At 26.9% G+C, this 27847-nt stretch overlaps 4 protein-coding genes across 4 annotated transcripts; 1 reads left to right on the top strand and 3 right to left on the bottom strand.

Annotated features, from left to right (window-relative positions):
• The first annotated feature begins 90 nt into the window (after window positions 1-90).
• Window positions 91-1220, top strand: LOC122851886. Its single transcript, XM_044151385.1, has 2 exons — window positions 91-327; window positions 415-1220. Exons 1-2 carry the CDS (start codon window positions 267-269, stop codon window positions 1218-1220), a joined length of 867 nt encoding a protein of 288 aa, XP_044007320.1. The 5' UTR covers window positions 91-266.
• A 14165-nt stretch (window positions 1221-15385) lies between these two features.
• LOC122850842 (toll-like receptor 4) lies at window positions 15386-18451 on the bottom strand. Its single transcript, XM_044149903.1, has 2 exons — window positions 16199-18451; window positions 15386-15628 (listed from the first exon to the last, which is right to left on the bottom strand). The coding sequence occupies exons 1-2, from the start codon at window positions 18449-18451 to the stop codon at window positions 15386-15388; spliced, it is 2496 nt and encodes an 831-aa protein (XP_044005838.1).
• An 826-nt stretch (window positions 18452-19277) lies between these two features.
• LOC122850841 (leucine-rich repeat-containing protein 15-like) lies at window positions 19278-22788 on the bottom strand. Its single transcript, XM_044149902.1, has 5 exons — window positions 22318-22788; window positions 20515-20584; window positions 20307-20417; window positions 19516-19965; window positions 19278-19318 (listed from the first exon to the last, which is right to left on the bottom strand). The coding sequence occupies exons 1-5, from the start codon at window positions 22786-22788 to the stop codon at window positions 19278-19280; spliced, it is 1143 nt and encodes a 380-aa protein (XP_044005837.1).
• A 2205-nt stretch (window positions 22789-24993) lies between these two features.
• Window positions 24994-26325, bottom strand: LOC122850840 (leucine-rich repeat-containing protein 15-like). Its single transcript, XM_044149901.1, has one exon. It carries the CDS (start codon window positions 26323-26325, stop codon window positions 24994-24996), a length of 1332 nt encoding a protein of 443 aa, XP_044005836.1.
• Between the last annotated feature and the right edge of the window lie 1522 nt (window positions 26326-27847).

Genomic DNA, 27847 nt, shown 5'->3' with positions numbered 1-27847 from the left:
AATTGTTTTTCTAGTTCTCAATTATTTGACGCAAAGTTCAACTCCAAATCATCAGCCATGTGGTACGGTGTCTTCAGTCTTGTACTCTTGTGCAGTCTTGTGTCTGGTGTCAGTGTGTTGGTAATGTGTCTATTTACATTTTACATTGAACTTCAAATGACACGTGATTTTGTTGACACACAATATTTCATCAATCAATTATTATAATTTTTAAAAAACAAAATTAATTGTGATTTTCACTGGTTGTTGTACAATTAAACACTACAATGTCAAAAATAAAGACACTACCATTAATTCAAGATGCAAAGTTCATTGTCATTGACGAAGGTAACCTCCAATTTTTTTATTATTATTTACAAATAAGCAAAAAAATAAATATAGATTATAAATGACTAAAATTAATATTCAAAACAGGTACAAATGCAATGCATGGTAATAATATTGTATCAGGATGGATGCATATGTGGAAAAACTCTGGCTCACCACGTCAAGTTGACTATCTTCTATTCTCAGATCCTAAATTTAGATATGATTATCTTGTTGATTTATTTGGTAATGACTATCTTAAAATTCATGATTATTATACTCAGGATATAAATAATATTTTTGATGATAAAAATATTGATTTAGAATTAATTATGAAAAAATTAACATCATCATCAGATACAATTGTCGTTGTAAATTGTTTAAATTCATTAATATTGACTGTTGGTCTCAGTAAAGCAGTTAGATTTGTTGAAAAATTAAGTTCACATGTATCACAATTAATTTGTATTTATCAAAGTAATTTTGGTACAAACAAAGTTCCAAATATTGAAACAATGGGTACTACATATTTAAAATTAAATAAAACAAATTATTCAACAGTTGATAATGATATTTGTTATGATGTATCAATGATACATCGTAAACACAGTGGTGGTATTATTAAAAATCATGTTAGAATAACACAAGATATATCAACATATGAAATCAAATCAGAAAAAGAACCAGTTGTAACACAAAATAATACATCATCAAATACAACAATTATTGAAAATACAGTAAAACCAGAAACATCATTTAGAACTGATCTGAGTGTAGGTGAAATTGAGCAAAGAAATCAAACACCATTACCTTATATTAAAAATAATATATCCAATGAATCAAAAATTTTTTATGTACCTGATTGTATTGATGATCTTGATGAAGAAGATCCTGATGATGATTTGCCTTTTTAAATAAAATATCATGTATATTATATTTATTAAAAAACTAATTGACTTAAAAATTCAAATTGTTTTTTATTTGATATCATACAATTCAAGTAAATCATCATTATTATAATTCATTTTTTTTTTTCTCAGTTTAACATTATTTTTTTATTTTTATCATAATATGTTTAGAAAAAAAAAGATCTTTATAAATTGATTATTATTACTATTCAATATTTTGATAATGATATTTAACATTTCAATGATTATTTTCACTTTTTTTTCGACCAATATAATTAATATTTTTTTATAATATTATTAATCCAGACATCATATAACCGAAGTCGAGTAAAAATTAGAATACGACCGGAACCATCACCAGAATAAACAGAAACAACACCAACCAATAGAATTTCATTATAATTTTTTTTAGCAACGATTGGATTACCGCCATCACCCTAATAATATGAAAAATATAATTAGTATCGTTATAAAAAAAAAAAAATTGAAAAATTACCAGAGTGATAGCTGAGTGATAGTGCAAAATCTCAGCACACATTTGATTCAAGCTGAGTACGCCCCCAATTAACCGTTCACATGTTGTTTGCTTTTCAATATTTAATTGAATACTTTGTAAGAATCTCGATGTTTCAGTGCCTTCGTTATTGTAAGAATCACCCCAACCGGTACAACTTAATATTATGTTTAAAGGGATTTGTCTTATCCAGAATTTAATTTTCAAAGAATATCGAGTTTCAACAATTGGTGATTCTAACTATTGGATTGAAGATAAATGACAATTAGATTACTGTGACAATAATTAATAATGATTTAATATAATTTATTTATTACTCTTAATATTGCTAAGTCATTTTTCCATTGTTGATGAGGATTATATTCTTCATGATAAATAACATACTTTACATATTTTACTTGTCCCAAAAGTAACATGTTCCACTTATCATTTGTGCCAGCAATAATTTTAAGGTTTGATGCAATATGACCCAGCTCAAATAAAATACAGCTTGCGGCACTTAAAATGTGATTTTGTGATATTATACTTCCACTACATAAAAAATGATCTATCCAATGTATCGACACTTGATGTGGATGCTTTTCAATTTTAGATGCTGTTCCACCAACAATAGTTTTTGGTTTTTTAGCATAACATACTGGAATATATAAAACATTTCTTGTATAAACAAATACATTTTTTTCTTTAAATGATAGGTAAGTAAGTTTTAAATGATTAAAAATTAAAATCAAAAAATTAATTACTTGTTATGTTGATGATTGTTAAATATAATAACGGTTTAATAATTCCAACCATTTTATTTTAAAAATTTCACACGACTAAACATATTATCACTAGCACTAAATCGTCATAGTAAAAAAATGTTATCGTTGAATAAATATCTTTTTATCTTTAGGGAAGCAAACCATTTGTCAAGATTTAATTCTGATTTATTCATTTTTTGTTTCAATTCGAATTTTCAATGTGAATATTAGATTAAAGTACGCATAAAAAACATTGAATTTACACTAATAAAGAATAGAGTTCACAAAAATATGTTTTTCTCAATTTAACATGTTTTCATGTTTTAAATTTCAATAAATAAGCTGAATGTTGTATCAATTTTTCAAAAATGTGTACGCCTATTTTGACATTCGAAAAATAGGTTTTCAAACTCAATATTTATTTTATACTTTCGATATAATAAAAACTTTTTGATTCTTCTTTATAATTATTATTTGTACTTCAAATCCTCGAACTAAATTTTATTTATAAAATAACCATGGAAATATACTACGAATAAAAATAATTAAAAATAATTTTATCTCCTATTAGCTATTTGTATGGTTTTTTATTCCAAGTCCGTAGATACACGTTATTCAGTATGAGGGCATCTCTCTCCCACGGTCTATACTGATAGCGCAAATATTTACGACAATTTACCATCATATAAAAACATATAATTATTTGTGAGTTTTATGTCCCACTTGTACATTTTTTTTTTTTTAGTTATTATGCTTATGTTCACGGAAAAAAATTTATAGTTTTTATTACTATACTTATAGTAAATTCGGACAGCGACAAAAGTATGGTTGAATTTACTATACCGTATAGTAATAAAAACTATAAATACAATTTTGGTTACTATACCAGTATAGTAAGTATTACTATACTGGTATAGTATATACATGAAAAAATGTTAAAAAGTACAGTTTTTATTACTATACTGTATCGTAAATATTACCATACTGTATGGTAAATATTATTGTACTGTATTGTAATCATTATTATACTGGTACAGTTCTTTATTTATATGAATAAATTTATTCAATAAAAAAGAAAATTTTTACCAAATAAATCATTTGAATAAGTTGCTTAAAGAAAACAAAAAATAAATTTAAGGCAAGACATTCAAAAATATTTAATAAAATTTAAATTTATTTATAATAAAAAATAAAAAAAAACTATAACGAATAATTACTCGAATTTGTAGTTTTTTTTTTTTTTTTCTTCAATTTTCTTAGTTTTATTTATAGGTAATTTAGCTCAATTTATTATTTGATTACGTAAAAAATTAGAAGTGAATTTAGAATTCCGTGTCTCAAAAATTCAACAATATTATTTCATATAAAAACACATTGTAAATAGGAGAAATTGTTCAAGTGGGCTGAATTAAATTGCAATAAAATATATTGGTCACATCGTAGTTTTGAAAGACATCGACTGAGTGATCATGACACTGATCAACATATTGAAAATATAAATAGCCATATATAAAATCTGTTTCAATAAAAAATTCATCAATATAGATACTGATAAATTAGAAGAGGATAGCTCTGATGAAAGATGTGCTGAATCATTAAAAAAATTTCTATTTAGATTTAGATAAACAAGCAACCTTATTCGTTTCTAAATTATATAATCTTTATGAATTACCACGAGTCAAAATTACTGAAATTATTATTGAAGTGAAAAAATTATTAAAACTGGAAGCTACTAATATTTGAAATCAGTTAACTAATGAAATGATTCTCTATGGAAAAAAAAATTTAAAATTTATATATTTTTTGACGTATATCTGAATTACTCAATTACAAAAAAATAAAATAAATCATTTCCGTGCTGGAGGCAATAACTTCTGAATTTATTAACAATATTTAATTTAATTCATGACAATTGGTTTACTCACCACTGGACAAATTTGAAACTGAACAACGTGCTTTTGAATTTCGTAAACAAAATAATATATAAGTATTTTCCTCGTAAGGATTTCGTTTAAATTATTCCATCAGAAAAAGGACCATGTTTTTATTTGGTATACATTGTATATCATATTAAAAATTGAAAATAAAATTTGTATTGTAGTAAAAAAAATCAATTGATATTGAATGAGATGAAATTAAATGAGATTTTGTCAGGTAATGCAGTTATTACGTATACGTAATAACCTTAAACAATCAGAAAAATTTTATACCTATAAGCTGTAGTTATACTTGTATAAAATGTATAGTTTTTTAATGAATATTTTTTATTTTAAAAAGTAAATAAAAAATATATATTTTTTAGATTTGATTTAAAAATTTATCAAATCCCATATATTATTAACATTGTTTTTTCTGAATATTAATATTTATTGAATTTTATCTTCATTATTATTTAACTAATAATATTGAATATAAATTTTTTTTTTTCAATATAAACTATAATGTTTTACTTTGTTAAAATATTTTTTTATTTTTTAATTAATTTTTTTTTAAAAAAAGCATAAATTTACTATACTGTATGGTAAAAGATACTATAAGTACAGTTAAATTTACTATACCAGTATAGTAAATCTGTATAAAATTTTCTTTTTGTTTTACTATACCGGTATAGTTTTAATTACCATACCAGTATAGTAACCTTAACTATACTTTCTAGTAAATCTAATTATACTTTTGCCATTGTCCAACTTTACTATAAGTATAGTAAATTTAATCATAAAACATAGTAATAAAAACTATAAATTTTTTTCCGTGTTGCTGCTGTTAATGTGTTGATTTTTTTCGAAGATAAAACAAAATTGAGATAAACATTAATTTAATAAAAATGTCCGAGGAAAAGCAGTAGTTGAGGAAAAGATGTAGCTAAGGAATTAAGGTTGCCAAAGAATTATATTTTAAGCAACATTATTTCCTTGAAACATAATTCTTTGGCAACCTTAATTCCTTAGCTACATCTTTTCCTTAGCTACTGCTTTTTCTTGGTATTTTATTTATTTGTTTAACAATTAAAATTAATAATTATAAACAAAGAAAATTATAAACAAAGAAAAGAAGAAACTCGAAAACTAAAAAAAAAAACCTTCTACGTGGTTATCCCGTGAAATTAAATCATGAAAATAAAAAAAATAAACAAAAAAGGGGGAACTCGAAAACTACGTGGTTATCCCGTGAAAATAAATCAAAACATTTTTGTTTTGTAATTTGATTTATTTTCACGTGGTTAACCCGTCATGTTTGTCCTGAGACATTTAAATTTATTTGAAAAAATTGCATTATAGTCCGTAAGACAGAGGCAAAAACAGGATGTGACACTGAATTGAACGAAATATCTTTTAAATGGTAGTATTTAGGACCCAGAACACGTTGCACCTATTTCCAATCATTTTTATTGTCTGCCGTCCACAGGTAAGCCAGGTAAAAAATCGATAATTTATATGACTCTGAATTGATTGGAATTTGATTATTACTTTTAATTTTATTATATTAAGTTAATTTTAAAATTCCAATCAAATAAGTTATCATCCGGCCGAGATATTAATTTTTGAAAATTGAAAAAAACATGAATTATAGCGTAAGTCTAAACTGATTGGCGAGCTAGGTTAATTTTCTTTAATGTATTTTAAATATAAAAAAAAAAATTCCAATCAAAAAAAAAATCATTAAAAGGGTTAAAAAAATTATTAAAAATTAAATTGAATTGTAGAGTAATGCGGGGGCTGAGCGGTATGGGGAATACAGAGGGGCGTGAAAATAATAGAGTGATGGGAGTTTTTTATCTTTTTTTTCTCTATAGTTTTCCTCTTCTAATATGAACTCCAAGCTGACTGCCAAACTCCCCACCACTCTATTATTTTCACGCTCAGCCCCCGCATTACTCTACAATTCAATTTAATTTTTAATAATTTTTTTAACCCTTTTAATGATTTTTTTTTTGATTGGAATTTTTTTTTTTATATTTAAAATACATTAAAGAAAATTAACCTAGCTCGCCAATCAGTTTAGACTTACGCTATAATTCATGTTTTTTTCAATTTTCAAAAATTAATATCTCGGCCGGATGATAACTTATTTGATTGGAATTTTAAAATTAACTTAATATAATAAAATTAAAAGTAATAATCAAATTCCAATCAATTCAGAGTCATATAAATTATCGATTTTTTACCTGGCTTACCTGTGGACGGCAGACAATAAAAATGATTGGAAATAGGTGCAACGTGTTCTGGGTCCTAAATACTACCATTTAAAAGATATTTCGTTCAATTCAGTGTCACATCCTGTTTTTGCCTCTGTCTTACGGACTATTATTCTTTTTTATTTTCACGTGATCTTCACGTGAAAAATAATCTGTCATGTATATAAAAATTCTATGTGTTCTATCGTGGAATTAAATCAATCCCACAAATTCCACGTGCATCCGTGAATATTACTGTGTATTACTCATTTTTTCACGGGTTACAACGTGAATATACCGTTGTCTACCGGAATAATTTACGAAAATTCTATTGATATATACGGTAAACACCGTATCTGGCAAGACCCTGGAATATTCACGGGGTTGTTCTGTAAAGTCCACTCAAAATCACGTATAACTTACATTAAAAATACTGAATAATCACGGGATCGACCTTAGAGCGTCTTTTTTTGGTATTACCCCGTGAAAGTCACGTTTTAATTCTCTCAGTATACTGGTGATTACATAAAATTTTTAAAGATCATTGATGATTCTAAAAGATTACAAGAGTACTTTAGATTATATCGATTACACGATTTTTCCGTAATCATTTCTGTAAGATTACAAGAGATTATTGAAGATTCTTCTCCCGATGTACACCAGATTACACAAGTGACTTCCCCCTCGGCCCTCGCATTACGCTAACTTTAGTTTCACGCTTGACTCTTTTTAGCACCATAAAAAATCACCAAATACATATATACAAATTATATGCTCACAAGCCGTTTTCAAAGCGTTGTAAATTGAAACAAATATATTTAAAATAAAAAAAAAACCCTTTATTGATTATTTTAAAGCAACATAAAACTAATTATCAGTTAAAATTAAATTTGTTTTTCGAATAATCAATGAAACTCAATTAAGGAGGTTATGCACAAATTACTCTTTTTTTAAAAAATATAATGAGAATGTTCTGAAATTTTGTACACAAGTAGATCTTTTCATTCTGAATACAACGGTATAATTATTTTCTTATGTTGATCGGTTAAATTTTTTGTAATTAATTATTGAAAATAATATTTAACATTGGCTCTTATGGAGATTTCAACGATTTTTTTCGGATAGAAAAAATGATGAAAAAGTCTTGAAAAAAATCACACATATACTAGAAACCGAGTTTTATTAATTGCGCGAAAAATTTTCATATGTTGATCGGTCAATTAATGAGTAATTAATTATAAACTTTACAAAAATTAGATGTGGCAACGTATGGCATGTTCAAACACACACACATACCCGCAATCCCATATATTGTATATATGGGGCGCAGGCGCTTTTCACTTTATTTTTTTACAGTGTAGTCGGATTTCAGTTTTGTCTGTGACGTCAGAAGCGCCCCGCAACACCCGCAATGAATTTGTGCATAACCTCCTTAATATTATAATTGAATTTATTTAAAATACTATTGTGCACTAATTTGACTTAAACTACACTCAGAGAAGGATATGTTAACAGTTAACATAACAATATGTTTACATTAAACATACAAAAGTTTAATGTTAAGATATATATATTAACAATAAACATAGATATCTTAACTGTTAACATACGTATGTTTATAGTTAATATACGTATCTTTACGCGGCCAAATATTTTGATGCGCTAGTCTACTTCTTGTAATCTTTTTTTTTTGACATTATATTGTGATACTATTCTAATAAATTGTAATATAATATGTACTCGTGTTGTCATAAATTTATTTAAATTTAGTTTTTTTGTAAATTCATTCTTAATTTTACATTAAATTTTCATATTTACATACGTAAATGTCTTCAACTATCAACCTGACCTTCAAATTGTGTCAATTACAGATATCTTAATAGTTAACATACGCATATTAATTATTAAGTTACGTATGTTTAATGTTAATATATATATCTTTGATGTAAACTTATCAGCCACCACCCATTTTAACATGGCATATGTTAACATTAAACAGGATATGTTAACTGTTAACATATCCATCTCTGTATGTATCAATAACAGTGGCTTATAAACTAGATATAAACTACTAAACAATTTATTATTAAAAGATTTCATTAATGGTGAGCTTTTTTAATATTATACACATTTGTAATAGTATATTTCGTTACAAGTGCCCACTCAGAGAGTGTGCTCTCAACGAATTTGGAGGGGCAAGCACGAGCCTTGGCGAGTGTTTCCCCTCCAAATGAGTTGTGAGCGGGCTCTCTGATTGGGCACATGTAACGAACCATATTTTATGTTACTAGGGACAGTGGTAATAATGTGTGAATTTCTAAAAAGCGCACTACCCCTCTTACGCTTTGGAAATTCACACATTATTCCCACTGCCCTTGTAACATAAAATAAATTTACATAAAGATGAATTTACAGTGTGTTAAAAATTTATATTAAATGCTTTTTTTAATTTTAAGTGTGAAGTGTTGACTTTATACAATTAAACTGAGCTGCGCCATCTATCGGTTTCATGATATTTTCATATGGGCCATAGCAAAATATCGTGTGGGCGTGGCTATTTTTTTTTTTGTGTACCATAGTAATTTTTGTTATGGTCAAACGCAAAATTTATTCCATTTATTGAAAATATTATAAAAATTTTTTTTTATATTGTCAATATCTATAATTTATTTATTTGTTTTTTTTTTTATTTCTTTTTATTTTATTTTATTTTTTTAATTTATTAACCTAAACCAGGATTTGAACCCCAAACCTTCCGAACAGAATTCCTACGCGTTATCCGCTGCGCCACAATAACATTTACAAAAGCTAACATTTGTTTGTTTTTCATTATAACAACTTAAACATAAGCAAAGACACGCCAGCGCAGTCGGTGGTTGACATTTCTGAGTCTGTCATTGCTTTTGCTATGGCCCATTGTAATTTTAACTTATAAATTTGGCCTCGGTAAAAATTTCTTAATGCGTTGTAATTTTTTTTCTGAACATAGCAAAAAAAAAAACATTATATAAATTGCTATGGTACATTTCAATTTTTCAAAGCAAAAATTGTTTTCTTTTGTTAACATGATAGTAAATATTTTAATAGTCAGAAGATAGACCCTCAATGATATGGCGCCATAGCAAAATTTGCTGAAAATTTTTCTCCGTGTTCAATTGTGCTTAAATTCGTTCTGGTTATTTTAAATATTTGAAGATTTGGCAAACAAATTAATGATTTGTTTTTCAATGTAAAAATTGAACCACCACACTGTAAAAATTTTTAGTTGAAATTAAGACAAAAATTTCTGCAGAATAGAAATTTTTGTCTAGGAAAAAAAAACGTTTGAAAGAAACAAAAAGCGGTTTGATTGAAGAAAAAAATATGTTTTCTTGAAAACGAAACAAATCCTCGACTTTATATTTTTTAGGTTCAATTCGAGTATTAGAAACATCAAATACAGTAAAAATAAATTTATTTCAAACGACTACCCAGGTAGGATCCCACAAAGGTGAACGGCCGTGCCAGGCTTGTTACAAGCTTGTGTTTCCTAGCCTTGGTGGACTAGAATGTGCCTAGCTTGGCACAGAGAATTTTTCCAGTCATTGCACAAGACTTGTTGATCTAGGCTTGTACCAAGCCTGTGACAATCGTTAATTCCAAGCCTTACACAAGGTTAAAAATTCCAAGCTCGTGTCAAGCTTGTATTTACAGTCATTGCACAAGACTTGTTATTCCAGGCTTGTACCAAGCCTGTGACAATCGTTAATTCCAAGCCTCACACAAGGTTAAAAATTCCAAGCTCGTGTCAAGCTTGTATTTACAGTCATTTCACAAGACTTGTTATTCCCGGCTTGTACCAAGCCTGTGACAATCGTTAATTCCAAGCCTTACAGAAGGTTAAAAATTCCAAGCTCGTATCAAGCCTGTATTTACTGTCATTGCACAAGACTTGCTAGTACAGGCTTGTACCAAGCCTGTGTCAATCGGTAATTCCAAGCTTTAAACAAGGTTGAAATTTCCAAGATTGTGTCGAGCCTGTATTTACAGTTATTGCACAAGACTTGTTAGTCCAGGCTCGTAACAAGAATGTGTCAATCGTTAATTCCAAGCCTCACACATAGTTAAAAATTCCAAGCTCGTGTCAAGCCTGTATTTACAGTCATTGCACAAAACTTGTTAGTCCAGGCTTGTACCAAACCTGTGTTAATCTTTTCAGTCATTAGACGAGCCTTGTTAATCCAGGCTCGACACAAGACTGTCCCCTTGATTTTTCCCGCCCTCACACGAGCCTCGTAATACAGCCTTGTTTCAAGCTGGTGCTCATTGTTTCACCAAGCCCGACACGAGGCTTGACTTATGCATATATTTAACTCAAAAAAAAAAAATTATAGTAATTAGATATATAAATTTAATATAAATTTCAAATAAAAATTATCAGGCTTTGACTATTGTGTGAGGCATTCGCGAGGACTGTGTTTAGTCTCAATAGAATTTATTTATATAAAAAATTTTGACAACCACTTTTATCAATACCCCGATGGTCGACATGATAGTGCATTGGACTTCCACGTGAGAGGCCCCGGATCGATCCCCCGTCGCGTCCCTAGTTTTTCGTTTAATTATTATCGTTTAATAGAATTGTTTGAATTAAAAAATAACAATGTCGGAATTATTAAATTAACAATAATAATAGATTAATCATAATAATTTATTTATATTTTTTTTAAAATTATTTTTGGAAGCTTGAGTCAAGCCCGAGGCACAAGCCTTGGCACAATGCTGGAATACGAGTCTTGACACGAGGCTGGGACACGAGCCTTGGCACAAGGCTTGTCATCAAGCTTGTAACATAGGCACATTTCCAATCACTTAACAACCTTGGCACAAGCTTGTAGCACAAGCTAGACACAAGCATGTGAGCCTTGTGCACAAGCTTGTGCCAGGCCTGGCACAATCGTTTACTCCTACCTGGGTAATATCCTTCATTTGAAATAATTGCAGGAATTGAATTAATTTTTTTTTTTCTTATTTAATAAATATGTTTGTCTTGAAAAGAAACAAAAGTGTCTAAATTTTAGACAATGTCGTCTTGCTTTATAACAGATTTGGTTTGTAGTAAAACAAAATTGTCTAAATTTTAGACAATATTACGTCTTGCCTTATAACAGATTTTGTTTCCCTGAAAACCAAATTGTCTAAATTTTAGACAATATTACGTCTTGCTTTATAACAAATTTGATTTTTATTAAAACGAAATTGTCTAATATTTAGACACTATTGCGTCTTGCTTTGTAACATGTTTGGTTTCATTGTCAACAAAATTGTCTAAATTTTAGACAATGTCGTCTTGCTCCATAAATGATTTGGTTCTATTCAAATAAAAAAGAACTATTCATTTATGATCAATTATAAATATTTAGACATGGGTAATTCTTTATAATGAAACAAATTTGACATTAAAAAATAATTTTACTCAACAATGGTAAATAATTTATGGTTAAATTTTAAATAATAAAAAAAATTTAGTCTGGAAATAATATTTGATTAAACGAATTTATAAATTTAAATTGAGACACCTAACAATTTGTTCCTTTAAGAATTTAAAATTTGTTCAATAAAATATAATTAAATATTTTTTTTATTACGAGACTTTGCAAATTTATTCTATGTTAGCCAACGTGTACTTTAAGTTTACAAAAATCACATTGAAATTATAATCTTGCGATGGCCGCGCGGGCTAAGATATGCGTTTAGAAATTAGAAGATAGTAGGTTCGGTTCCCGGTTAAGACAAAAAAAATAGGTTTAGGTTTTTCATGATAGGTAGGCATATAAATAGACATCAATATAATAAAGACTAATTAACAATACAAAATATAATTTTTTTTTTTTTTTCATTATAAAACTTTTAAAATATCTTTTTACGTCTTAAGTTATTCTATTATTGCTTTTAATTTAGAAAATGAAGTCTTGAAAAAAAAAAATTAAGTATTGATTCGAGGCAATATGTGTCCATAAAAAAGAATGTTATTATTTTTATTCAAAGAATATTATTGCATGTAAGAAGACAAATTGTATATAAAATTGAGGGACTTTATTCATAAATCAAGGCGTACAAGTATTTACATCAAGACAAAAAGTGTCTAAAATTTACACAATTTTGTTTTGAATTAAACCAAATCATTTATGAAGCAAGACGACATTGTCGTTAATTATTAAAATATTTAATTGATTTTATATTTTATAAAAAAAACAATTTTTAATTTGATTTTATTATTTCGTTTAATTTGATTTATTAAAATTTATTTGATTTAATTTATGATTTGAATAGAACGAAAGTTGTCGCAAGAGTGAAGCTTGTTAAATTATAAAAATAAAATTTCCCATAAAAAGTAATAAAATAGAGAAGGGATGATTAAAAGTGGGAACATCTTGACCAATTATATTTTACCTGTCCCACGATAGTCAGCGTTTAATATTTTACTTAGAGAATTATTTGTAACGTCGCAACGGATGTAAAATATCGAGTAACTAAGGTTTGCAAAAATAATTAAAAATAAAAAATATAATATTGTGAGAAAAAAGGTAAAATGTTGATTTTGCTAAAATATTATAAAAATAATTTAAAAAATAAAAAGGAAAAAATTTAATTGCTTACTCGGTATTTTATATGCCCTTGAATTCACTAAATATTTAATTTATTTATTATTTATTAATAATATTGATACCAAGACGTAACAGTACATATTAAAAAAACTCAAAAATCGTCAGCTTATAACTAGTCGAATTTTATTAACCAAAGGTTTAATTTCACAACTGAAGGATACTTTGGAAAGTTTGACATTATCAGTATATGAATTGAATATCAATCTTTGTGAAGTATTAATAATATTAAAAAAATTAAAATTCTTGATAATTGAAAATCACTATGCTTTTTATTTTCATCGCTGTGGTGTTTACAATAATAATCATTATATCACTCTGAGAAGTCTCAGATATAATGGTGGTTCATTCAAAATTCTTTCATCAAAATCATTTGAAAGTTTAAAAATGATGGAACATCTAGATATATATAAAAATATATATAAAATATAAATGTGATTTTAAATTAGAAAAGATCATATTTTTTGATCACATTATGTGATTTATTTATTGATCACATTGATAGAATAATCACATAATGTGATCAAAGAAATATAAAAGTATTTTAAATTAAAATGTGATCAAAAAATAAATCACATAATGTTTTTATTATTATTGTTATTTTGTCATAATTAGTGTGAGTGCTGTATGTGTGAGTATGCAGCTGTGCATTCATCTAGCGAATTTATGATATAGCTCTATCTGGCGTTCGAATTTTGAATTAATTAAAAAAACAAAAACATTTTAATCCATGGCGCGTAAACACACACGTGGGTTCAGACGCCATAATGATGATAATTGTCGACGCTCGATTCTCATTGGTCAACTTAAAAAGTTAATAACTCGGGCACAAAGCGTCGTAGACCCAAAATTTAAAAACACGTACGATTTAAAATTTCACGTTCAATCTCGTGGTATACCTGGCATGCGCGACATACAAGACATCCTGTATATTTAATAATAATAAAATAATATATAAGGAGGATATACGGCATTGAAATTTTTTCAGTTGTTGTTTTTTACCGGTAGAGTCCATGTGTTTTATATAGGAAAAAATTTCAATAATAATAATAGTATTTTTTTTGTATATATAAAAGCATACAGACTTTAACGGTAAAACAGAACTGGTGTTTCACCTTAATACTTTTAAAAATTATTATAAATGTTTATTGTTGTTATAAACTAAATAATGAAATAGAAAATGTAATTTGTTATTAGAAAATTATGACGTTTATTATATTAATTTGTTTTGGTGTTTTTTTTTTTTTTTTTTTAAATAAGTTGATCATATTCTTCCAGATTATATCTGTAAAATATTTGTCAAATGAATATTTAATTTTTACGACAATTGTATAATAAAAAAAGATAAAAAAAAAAAAAAAAACAAAAAATAAAATAAATTTTTTGAATAATTTTTTTTACTGAATTAAAATTGATTTTTGGCTTGAATATTTTTATTAATTTAAAGAGATATTTTGTTTATCGAAACAATAATATAAAATGTTGATGAAAAAATTCATTATATTTTTTATTATTAAATTTTGAATTTAGTTTTTAAAGCAAAAAAAAATTAAATATATTCTTGTATTGATGAATGAATTTTTTATTATTGTAGAAAAATATTTTTTCTATTCTAAAGAATTTGGCAAACAACAAGATAACAAGTAGTTAATATTTTATATAGTTAAACAGGAAGCTAAAATGAAATTATCATGATTGTAGATATTCTAAACTCGTAAAACATTGACAAAGTATGATTTCAAGAAAAAAATTGAAATGAAAAATGTAATTTTAGATTAAAATTTATTGTCATGTTGCTTTGTTAAAGTTTATCGGTATAAATTGCAAAAAATATATTTCCCAGTATGCATTAAAAATGATTTCAATGTTGGAAATTTGTTCAAGGTTTGTCGTGAGTTGAAAATAATAAAAGAAACGATCGAAAAATATTTTAGATATGAACCACAAAATAATAAATGTTTATTTCGAATTCTTACATACAAAAAATTTTTTGTACAATTAAATATAATCAAATAACAAATTCAAGGATATTAGTATGCGTACGTAAATTTACCATGACAATTTCTCTCGCCCAATTAATCCAGGTCACATGATGACTATGGATCCTCGGCTTTTGTAGCATGACCTTGAAAACCGATATGACCATTAATATTCCATTTTTTAATATCAGCAAGACCAAGTATATTTATCTCATGAGATAAAATTTTATTTCCACTCAAATCAAGGTAGTCACATTTCATTCCTTTGAATGTTCCTGCTTTGATATTAACCAATTGATTATTGCTTACATTCACAAATTTCATAGCGTGGTTCAATACCAATGCCCCCATTTCAATTGTCTTAATAGAATTATGATGAAGTGTCAGTTTATTCAATTTATTAAGTTTATTAAAAACATTGTTGGGAATATGTGTGAGATTGTTGTGTGACAAATTGATTGTCAATAAATTATCAAGTCCAAAAAATGCATCTTCTTCGAGTGTGGCTAAATTTGTTGCTGTTATTTTAAATATTGAAAGTTTTGGCAAACAAATTAATGATTCACTGTGTAATATAATAATTGAACCACCAGTATATAAAAGTTTATTCAGTGGTGGAAGCATATGAGTGTATGAATTATTGCAAATACTAACAGAATTATTTTTGAAAATTTCCAAACCTCTTAAATTAACCAATTTTACAAATGATCTACTCAGGCATGTTTTTTTTTCATCAACTTGAATTGCTAAGGATCTTAACAATTCAAGGTTTTTAAAGTGATTGGACTTTAGTGTAATTGGTCCAATATTTAATTCTAAACTTTGTAATTTTTTCAACGGCTCTAATGAACGTTCTTCAAACGTGAATTTATTTTCATTATCTTTAAAAATAATCAACGTTTTTATATAATATTGCTTGTTCATAAAGACCCATGCATTTTTATCAATTGATGATATATTATTAACTTGTATTTCAATTGGTATATCAATTGAGCTTTTACGTAAATCAGACAATTCTATATCAGGGTCAAGTAAATTTTGATTGAGACTTACAAATGTCATGACATTGTCTTCAACACAAATTATCAATAATCCTTGCATGTGACATGATGATTGAATTTTAGTTACTTTGCTATCATCTTTATAAATTATTTTATCATTATTAAATATATAAAGTGTTCCAACTTTCATATATTGTTCGTCATAATGTATTATTCGATTATCCGAAAGATCTAATTGTCCAATAAGAACTCCTTCAAAAGTTTTTTGTGTGATTGATTGTATTTTATTGCTACTAAGGTCTAACAAAGATATTGTTTTATTTAAATCCATAAATACTTCATCCTCAATAAGTGATATTGAATTGCGTTTCAATATAAGTATATCCAAGTTTTTCAATCCACTGAGTACACCTTTCTTGATGACAGTTAAATTTCGATTGAACTGTATGATAAGAATTCTAAGATTTTGAAGACCATTGAATGCTTCAGCTTCAATTTCTTGAAGACTACTTTGATAAATAGCTAGATGTTCCAATGTTTTTAACAATTCAAATGATTTTGATGGAAGAATTTCGAATGATCCACCATTATATCTGAGACTTCTCAGTGTGATATAATAATCATTATTAAAAACACCACACTGATGAAATTGAAAAGCATAGTGATTTTGAATTATCAAGAATTTTAATTTTTTTAACATTATTATTACTTTACAAAGATAAACATATAATTCATCTACTGACAATGTCAAATTTTCCAAGGTATCCTTTATTGGTAAAATTGAACCTTCATTTAGAATAATTCGACTTGTAATAAGTTGAAGATTTTTGAGTTTCTTCATGTTCATAAATGAGTTTTCTCGTACATGAAACGCATCGGCAGATGATTCTATTATCAATGTTTCAATGCTCAAATCAACAAAGGCATCGGAATTAATTCCATATGCTCCATTGTCATAAATTGCAAGTGTCGTTGGCAAAAGTCTATAAGGCAACACTTTCTGTGATACCGATGATATATATTTTAGTTTTTTGCAAATAACATAAATATCCTGATCACTCTCATAACAATGGGTGTAGTTTTTATCTGTGTTAGTCACAGTTTCGTAATAATTGTACTTAAAATATACTGTGGTAGAATTTTGGAGACCCCAACGTCTTTTGTTATCGAATTTATTAATAATATTGTCATCCAAAAACAATCTAATAATTATTGAATTTTTAAATTCATTACTTCCAATATACTGAATGTTATTTCCACCAAGATCAACTGTTTCGCATTCAAAATTTTTGAAACATCCATATTCCAAAAATTCCAAAAAATTGTAACTTAGATTAAGTATTTGACAATTGTTATTTATTGGAGCAAATGCATCACTGTCAATTCTCAATATTGAATTGTTAGCTAAATTCAGGATTTTCAGATTTGTCAATTCATGCAAAAAATTTCTTGGGATAGAAGTTATTCCCCAGTTGGATGTTAATTCTAGTCTTTCTAGGTTTTTTAAATTTTCAAAAGCACCAAATACTATCACGGACACGTTTGTTCTCGTTATTATTAAACTCTTAAGATTTGGCAAACATCTGAATGACCCTGATGATAGTTTATTAATAATACTTGCTGTATAATTTAAACTTGATATGTTGAGATGAGTGTTCCATGGATCACAAATACTTTCAAATTCATATTCAATCAATTCTAAACTTTCTAAATTCGGAAAATTTGGCAATACTTGATAAAAACTTACATCTGTTTCATTAACTTTCAATTTAAGAGACTTTAAATGATTTAATCTCTGAAAAGTTTTTGGTTCCAACATAACTGAGCCTGGAGTTATTTCTAGATGCTCAAGTTTCGATAAATGAAATGTTAATGGGCTTATTATTAAAATTCCATTTGATAAACGCAATTTTAAACTTTTCGTTTTACGATAGGAAGGTGAATCATAGAATACAAAATCGTGAATAATATTTATTGAATTATCTTTATATTCAACTGATTCTTCTGGATTATTTTTTGAATTTATGTATTCTGGTTTATATGGTATCAATTTACCTTCATCTGTTTTACAAACTCGATCAATCGTTTTTAATTTCATGCAGATCATACTCGATGAAATGTGTTGAAGTCGAATGATAATTATAGATGTTATCCATATCCATAAACTTATAGATTCCTTCATCTTTTCTTTATCGGTTGACAATACTTGGATAGTTTTCTAACTACTCCCACTGTTTGCGATTTGAAACAACACTGACAACTCAATAATATATTTCCACGTATACTCCTGACTATTTTGGAAAAAACGTTAGTATAAATTCAATGCCACTGTAATATACTAAACGTTTAATATAATATCAAATTGTTTATATACAATATACATATATGTATATATTTTTTTATACATTTTAAAATGTTTCACAAGCCGCAATAAAATGAAAAATTTAGCTTCAATAACAATGCGTCAACATTATTTTATTGGTCAATAAATTATTTAAAAAGATAACGACAAAAAGTAATGTTGTTGCAAAAGACACATATAGTGCAGTAAATTATCTAATGTTTTTAAATCGTAAAAAGTAATTGCAAACACGTGTAAATATGGCAGTAAATATATCATAACTATTTGTTGCTTTATGTAGTTTCAGTTTCGAAATTTATCGCTTGGTTATTTTGATGAAATTTACATGTATAAATTGCAAAAAATATATTCTTCAGTATGTATTGAAAAAATTTTAATATTTGTTATTTGTTGCATTTTTTTTATTTAGTCAAAGTCCGAGATTTTTCGTATATCAATAAAATAAAATAAAATCAACAATCGAGGAAATATTTTAGATGTGTGATTTATTTTCAACTCTTACATTTAAACAAATTCTTGTGCAATTAAATATAACATAATTATAAATAACAAATTTAAATCATTTTACAGATTTTTCAAAAATTTTTTAATAGTATTTTATCGCTTAATTTAAAACAATTTAATGAAGTAATTATTATTGAAAAAATCAAACAAACATTGTAACAAACCAAGGACAATTATATTTTTCTGCTTAATTATTTTCAAAAAAATCAAAAATAAATGAAAAATAAAATATGAAATCATGTGGAAACACCTCGGTTGCCCGACAAAGGTTTGAGTCGATATTGATGTACTATACTTGCTTATTTGTTTAGACCCTCCAACTTTAAATACCACTACTGGACATGTTCTTCTACCATATTTGTATCCATACGTTAATTTACCATCACAACCTAAACCCCAACTAGTCCAGCTGACATGATAATCATTTATTGGTGGATCCTCAGATTTTGATGCATGACCTCTAGTACTAACATGTCCATTGATATTTGACTTTTTTATTTCCGTAAGAGCAAGTATATTTCTCTCATGAGATAAAATTATATTTCCACTCAAATCTAGATAATCGCATATCATTCCTTTGAATGTTCCTGCGGTGATTCGTTCCAATTGATTATTGCTTATATTCACAAATTTCATAGCGTGGTTCAATACCAATGCCCCCATTTCAATTGTCTTAATAGAATTATGATGAAGTGTCAGTTCATTCAATTTATTAAGTTTATTAAAAACATTGTTGGGAATATGTGTGAGATTGTTGTGTGACAAATTGATTGTCAATAAATTATCAAGTCCAAAAAATGCATCTTCTTCGAGTGTGGCTAAATTTGTTGCTGTTATTTTAAATATTGAAAGTTTTGGCAAACAAATTAATGATTCACTGTGTAATATAATAATTGAACCACCAGTATATAAAAGTTTATTTAGTGGTGGAAGCATATGAGTGTATGAATTATTGCAACTTTTTTATTATAATCAACAAAGTAGACGTTCGTTGTCAATTTTTTATTCATCTATATCACTATCTATATGTATAGATCATCATCATCATCAATAATAATATTTTCATTATTATCATCATCATTATTATTATTATTATCTTCTTCCTCATCATTTTCCAATATGATGATATTATTATCATTTCCATCATTATTATCATCATTATCATCATCACTGTGGTTTTCTTCATCATCAATGCCATCACCTTCCATTCGATTCATGATCTCTTCATATTCGTCAAATTTTTCCCGTGATTTCTGTTGCTCATCTAAATATTTCAGGAACTCTATAACAAATAAAATGAATAAAAAATTAGAGAATGTTAACAATATAAAAAAAAAAAAACAAATTTAAATCAATTAATTATTTGATAAAAATCTTACCTTTGCGAATGTTGCTTGTCCTTATTGATGACTTAGACAGCACACTTAATTTTCTTCCGCATAGTCGTATCTGAAACAAAAAATAAAATGTCTTTTGTTTTTTTTTATTTCAACGATACTAGATACGTTAGTCCTGTGGAAGCGTGTGATAGAATTTACGGAAGACCTCTGCAAACGAGTCATTCAATTACACGTTTGCCAGTCCATTTACCTAATCAACAGTTAGTTACGATAAGTGACGAAGCAAGTAAAGAATCGATACGGGCTTCAATGGATAAAAAAACAGTGTTGATGGATTACTTTTCAGCTTGAAACTTTACATATGCAGAAATTCCTACTTATTATGTATTCAAAAAAAGAACAGGGGCTACGTCGTTATCATGGGAAATTCGTAAACAACAATTCAATGTGATTGGACCAATGTATTATGACGAATGATAAGCCCAAGTCAAATAAAATTTTTTCATCTTCGATTGTTGCTGAACACGGTAAAAGGAGCTACAAGTTTTGAAAGTATAAGAACAGTTGACAGTATAATTTATGATAGTTTTCATGGAGCATGCTTGGCACTAGGCTTAATCGAAAATGATGCTGAATGGGATCGTGCAATGACAAAGAAAGGTATAGATGATGCCCAGACAGTTCCGAAATTTATTTGTACGCATTTTAATATATTGTCATCCAAGAGAATTGTGGGAAAAGTTTAAAGACTCTATGTCTCAAGATTTTCAACGAAATAATACTTTAGCTCAATCTCTCGCCAAAGCATATAACGAAATTAATATATTTTATTATGTCGTGAAAAATCAGATTTGAATAACTTTCCAACAATGCCACTTCTTAATGAATTTGAAGATATTATTGGTAATCAACATTACGTTCATTAGGATCCTGAACAAATAGGTCGACCTTAATATAACAAGTTAAATAAAAAACAGAGAATTATTGAGGATAAAATTCTTCATATTCTGTTGGGAAATAAGGAAAAAAAATTAAATAATTATTTTTATATTGATGGGCTAGGTGGTTCTGGAAAAACGTTTGTGTATACCACCTTATATCATTTATTACGTATACGTAAATAATGAAAATGGACAGCCAATCGATAAACGAAATAAAAAAAAACAATATGAAAGAATTGAAAAAAATAATATCGAAAATGAAGAACCAGTGTCATCCGAAATAGATTATACTGATGATAAACAATCTGATATAGAAGAAATCGAAGAACCTATACCTCAAAGAAAAAAGAAAACAGATAATTTTGAAGAAAAAATTAACCAACCAGAGACAATTAATAGAAGACTCATACTGGGATTGAATCGCGAAATTATAAATATTAAAAATCGACCAATATATTACAACCACTGCGAAATAATATTCCAGTACATTCAGTGCTAAGAGATTTTACAAATCATCAAGAATCAAATTATACAAGAGTCATGCCTCACGATGAAGTACGTGTTGATATTCATTTGAAATTACATATATATATATATATATATTAGGGTGGTCCTTAAAAAAGCTATGGTGGAATTTGATCACTCTCACCCCCTCATTTGGTTAGAAATATATAAAAAAAAATTCTCTCAAATTTTCAGAATTTTTACTCAACATTAACCCGTGCCGCAAAAGCTGTTTCTATTTTCGATTTCGGGATTTTTAGCAAGATTACGATATTCATAGAGACAAGATTTTATGAGTAATATTAGAACGTCATTGCAAGCAAAAAATATTGGTCGCAACAGAACTTCGATATCTCGAATACTTTTCGAGGTATCGAAGAAACATGATATTGAATACCAGGGCTAGTATATCCAATTTTTGTAATCCATCGAGTACACCTTTTTTAATGACAGTTAAATTTTGATTAAACTGTATATTGAGAATTCTTAGATTTTCAAGACCACTAAATGCTCCAGCATGAATTTCTTGAAGACTGCTTTTATGTATAGCTAGATTATCCAACATTTTTAAACATTCCAGTGATTTAGATGAAATCTTTTCAAATGAACCACCATCATATCTGAGACTTTCCAACGTTATATAATTACTATTATCATCAACGACACATTGGTGAAAATTGAAAGCATCGTGGTTTTCAATTGTTAACGTTTTTAAATTTTCCATTCTTAACAATATTTCATAGAGAAAAACACTAGATTCATATAACGATAAAGTTAAACTTTCCAAAGTATCTTTTATTGGTAAAATTGAATCTTCAAGTAATACAATTCGACTGGTAATAAGTTGAAGATTTTTAAGATTTTTCATTTTACGGAGGCGAAGCCTTACGTATTGAAATCACTGGCAAAAAATAAATAATGTTCATATCTTCTAAACTATTTAAGATAGAGAGTTTGAAATAGGCTTAAATTAAAGGTTTTGAAAAGATCTACAGCCAAAGATATGAAAGAAAAATTTTGGATTATTAGTTAATTAATTGTTGATAAAAATAGATAATGCAAAAATTTTAAACTCGATATATTAAGAAAACTAAGAACAAATCATGGATGCAATTTTTTGCCAGGATGGTTTTTTTTAAAAACTCTACAAAATTACGATTTTTTTTTTTTTTTATTGTTGCTAGAAATTTGTTAATTAACAGAATATCAGAATTTGTGTTTTTTTAGACACTTCATAACTTTTTTAAAAATTATCTCACAGAGTCATATTTGGTCTTAAAATTTTCCTCATCAAAATCTCTACAGCCAAGGCTATATTTAGAAATGTCAAAACCACCCATTTTCAGTTGTAAGACGATTGTTTATAATAATAGGTGTCATCGCGAACTTTGTAATGAATAAAGGACCTTTAAAAAGTTGTACTTGGAAGTTCTATCATATCCTTGGCTGTGGCAATTTTTATAAAGAATTTTTTGAATGCAACATAATTTTTTTGCGTTTATTTATTCAAAAGTTATCGGTTGTCCAAACAATTACCAATTTATTATTTACAACAATTTCTTCTAAATAAAAAGTTTGTACGCATGCGCCAATCAAAAAATATATTTCGATCGGTAAGTCGGTATTTCTTTTCATCGATCTTTCCTTTAAATAGTAAGAATAAAATTTAAAAAAATAAAAATAGTAAAAGTTTTTGATCTAAGTAGAAAAATAAGATAACTGTTAACTTTTTTAAATTTTTTAAAAAATTAAATTACAACTAGAAAAGAAACATCAAATATATATATGTATACACTGAGAGAAATTTTAACTAAAAATTAAAACCCATGTTGAATAGAAATTACTATACTGCTTTGTAATTTTTGTTTTATTTCTGGGATTGGCCGCGAGAGATGATATTCTACAATAAAATTATGTAAAATGTCACACAATGTCAAAAAATTGTTATGTTACTTCAAGTCTCTGTACATCGTTATCTATTGCAGATAGACATGGGGTTGAGTGGAGTTAATTATTGAGAATTCAATTCTAAACAATTTATAAAGAATTACTTTTTTTGATTAATCTCTTAGATAATGAGTTATGAGTTAATTAAAATAAAGCACATACATGTTTTGTGGAAACGATAAAAAATATTATAAGTTCAAATAAAAAATACTGAACAATTTAATAAATATTCTAATACATATAATAAAATTTATCATATACACATATAAAAGTTAGCATAGACTTAAATATTTTTTACTATATCGCTTTGTAAAAATTCTGGTTGTGGGGCGAAATAATACAAAGATGGCCGACTGATTGAACAAATGATTGAATTGTCATGTATTTTCAAGCATTTCTACAGCCTTATCTGTTGAAGCTAGGTATGGGGTTAAGCGAGGTTTATTGTTGGTAATTTATTTCTAAACAATTTATCAAGAATGAATTTTTTCTATTTATCAATTAGTTTTCGAGTTTTGAGCGTGTAAACAGAAAAGAAAAAAATGTTGCCGGGAATTGATTGCCGTTCTCCGTGAATCTAGCACAAACTGCCGAACTTAGCACCAAAAAATGTCCAACTTTTAAATAAAATTTATAATAAAATATAGTAAATTCTAAAACCGGTAGTGCGTAAATTCTCAGTCTGCTAGAATTTACTTGTGAGTATCGTGAATTTAGTCATTTTTTTTAAAGAGAAATTACAATAAAATTATGTAATTTTTATGGCTTAGTGTTGTATATAGTCAATGGCCAAATTTTTTACATAACTTTATTGTAAAAATTATTTATCAATATACGAATAATTCTTACAAATAATCGGAGGAACGCAGTTTTTACTATTCGCTTTGTAATTTTTTCTTATACGTTTGTAATTTTTAGTTAAAATTTCTCTCAGTGTATAGTTAAAAATATATACATGTTATATTGAGGTTAGGTTCAAATGTTATCATTGTTATTATTGTGTACAATATTTATATTCAAATAAATATTTTTAAAAAAAATATATTATGTATAATAATAATAATGATAAATATGGTTCCGTAATTAAAAAACCCGTATTCGCCGGAGTTTTGAAAATTTTCAATTTTCAACGGGAAACGATTTCGTTAACAACATTTTTTAGAAATGCGTTTTGTCGTACACCAAAGTGGTCTGCAGATGATTCTATTATCAATGTTTCAATGCTCAAATCAACAAATGCATTTGGATCAATCCCAAATCTTTCGTTGTCATAAATTGCAAGTGACGTTGGCAAAAGTCGATAAGGCAACACTCGCTGTTTTACTGATACAATATATTTGACTTTTTTGCAAATAACATAAATAGCCTGATCACTCTCATAACAATGGCTGTAGGTCTTATCTGTGTTAGCTGCAGTTTCATCATGATCAAACTTAAAATATACTACGGTAGAATTTTTAAGACTCCAACGTCTTTTGTTATTAAATTTATCAATAATATTATCATCCAAAAACATTCTAAGAATTATTGAATTTTCAAATTCATTACTTCCAATATAGTGAATATTATTTCCACCAAGATCAATTGTTTCACATTCTAAATTTTTGAAACATTCAAATTCAAGATATCCCAATAAATTGTAACTTAAATTTAGCATTTTGCAATTTTTATTTATTGAATCAAATGCATCGCGATCTATTTTTAATATTGAATTGTTAGCCAAATCTATAACTTCTAATATTTTAGATTCATTAAAAAAATAGCTAGAAATATTTGTTAGCTGCCAATTAGACGTTAATCTCAGTGTTTCCAATTTTTTTAAATTTTCAAATGCACCAACTTCTATCAGTGACAAGTTTGTTTCTGTTATTACTAAACTCTTGAGATTTGGCAAACATTTAAATGACCCTGATGATAGGCTATTGATATGACTTGCTGTATAATTTAGACTTGATATGTTAAGTGCATTGCCTGATGGATCGCAAATACTTTCAATGTCATTTTCTATCAATTCTAAACTTTCTAACTTTTGAAAATTCGGCAATATTTCATGGAGTTCTATAGATGTTTCATTAATCTTCAATTTAAGAGACTTTAAATTATCCAAGTCTTCAAAAATGTTCAGTTCCAATTGAACTGAACCTGGAGTTATCTCTAAATGCTCGAGATTTGATAAATGAAAAGCATTCGGGCTTATGAATAAAGTTTCATTTGACAAGCGCAATTTTAAAGACTTTGTATTTTGATAGAAGGGTGGATCGTTAAATACATAATCGTTAATAGTGTCGATTGAATTATCTACATACTCAACTATTCCTTCAGAGGTATCTCTCGAATCCAAGTATTCGGCTTTGAAAGGTATCAATTCACCTTGATCTGTTCTACAAACTGTATTCACCGTTTCCAATATAGTGCAGACTATACTCGATGATATGACTTGCAGATTAACAATAATCATCAGTGATATCAGTATCGACAGCTTCATGAATCTCTTCATTTTTTTTTTTTTTTTTGGATTATCAATTATCACACCAGAAATAAAGTACACGATAAGCCGTTTAACTACTTCGACCGTTTGAAAACTCAAACACAACTGACAACTCAATACTTTAAGACTGAAGTATCATCAATAAATTTGCACCAATTTTGTTATAAATGTTTATGAAATATAGCATAAAATATTTTTTCCATTTATTTTTATATTTTTTTATTTGCGGAAATACCTAAACTTCGAATGATCATATAAATTCAATGTTAGTGGTGACGTTAATGCTGATAAATGAATATGATCGTAAACTATGGATATTTTATTTATTTTTTAAAAATTATTTTCATAAAGAAATATATTTTTAAATGTTCAACAAGTATAGAAGTGTCTGTAATAAACATAAATATAACATAAAAAATTAAATTTTATTATTACTGTCAAGGTTGTTCTGTTGATAAATAAATAACTGAAAAATATAAAAATTGAAAGAAAAATGTTTTCATATTATAAACGAAGAATAGAATATATTTTAAAAAATTATTCTTTTAAATTAATAATTATTTCGAGCTGTAAAATATTTCTTTATATTATCTTTATCAATTGCATTGGATAATTTATTTATAGAAAACTTATCAATAAAATTAAGTTTTAATAAAAAAAATGTAAAATAAAAAAAACCATATTCACTTGTATTAATTATTAATTTTTCAATATTTTATATAAAAACTTTTTTTAACCTGAAGAATTTCAAGGCTAAAAAGATAACAAGTAGTTCATATTTTTATGGCCAAACACGAGTTTGAAATAAAATTTATATTATTATTTTTCGAATATATATTAAAAATTTTACACTCGTAAAACATTAGCAATATATTTTTCAATGATAATAAAAAAATTTGTTATTTTGAAACGTTTAGTTTTATCAGCAAAATGCAAGCGATATAAACTCGAAGGTGAGACGAAAATTCTTCAGTTTTATATAAAACCTGAAGCATTTAAAGTCGTTTATTATATATTTATTGTGTATCAATTTTTTCGAGCTGACTATTAAATATTCACGCGAAAAGAAATAAATATGAAGAAATTATCAATTTCATGGATAATAATTCCAACAATAATTATTCATCTAAACATTGTGTCATCTGAAGCTCCAGTGTGTTACGAGATGAATCATCTCAACAGATTTTGCAAAACAAACAATCATGAATTGATCGAATTCAAATCAGAATATCTTTTCCCCCGAGATGATATCAACACACTCAATTTTTTTGATAAAACTGTCAAAATAATTCGCAACGATGTCTTCAATAATAAGAATAACACCGTCAAAACAAAAACTTTGATACTCGAATTATCAAATGAAAATGTGATAATTGAACCATTTGCTTTTGCAAATTTAGAAAAACTTGAAAATCTGGAAATAACTTCAGGACCAGTAGAACTAGATTTGTTTACTTTTCAAAAATTAAATTATTTATTATATTTGAAATTG

The sequence above is a fragment of the Aphidius gifuensis genome, linkage group LG3 (assembly GCF_014905175.1).
Source record: "Aphidius gifuensis isolate YNYX2018 linkage group LG3, ASM1490517v1, whole genome shotgun sequence".
Taxonomy (NCBI): domain Eukaryota; kingdom Metazoa; phylum Arthropoda; class Insecta; order Hymenoptera; family Braconidae; genus Aphidius; species Aphidius gifuensis.
Note: the sequence above shows the minus strand (reverse complement) of the source record. Positions and strands in the feature narration are given on the sequence as shown.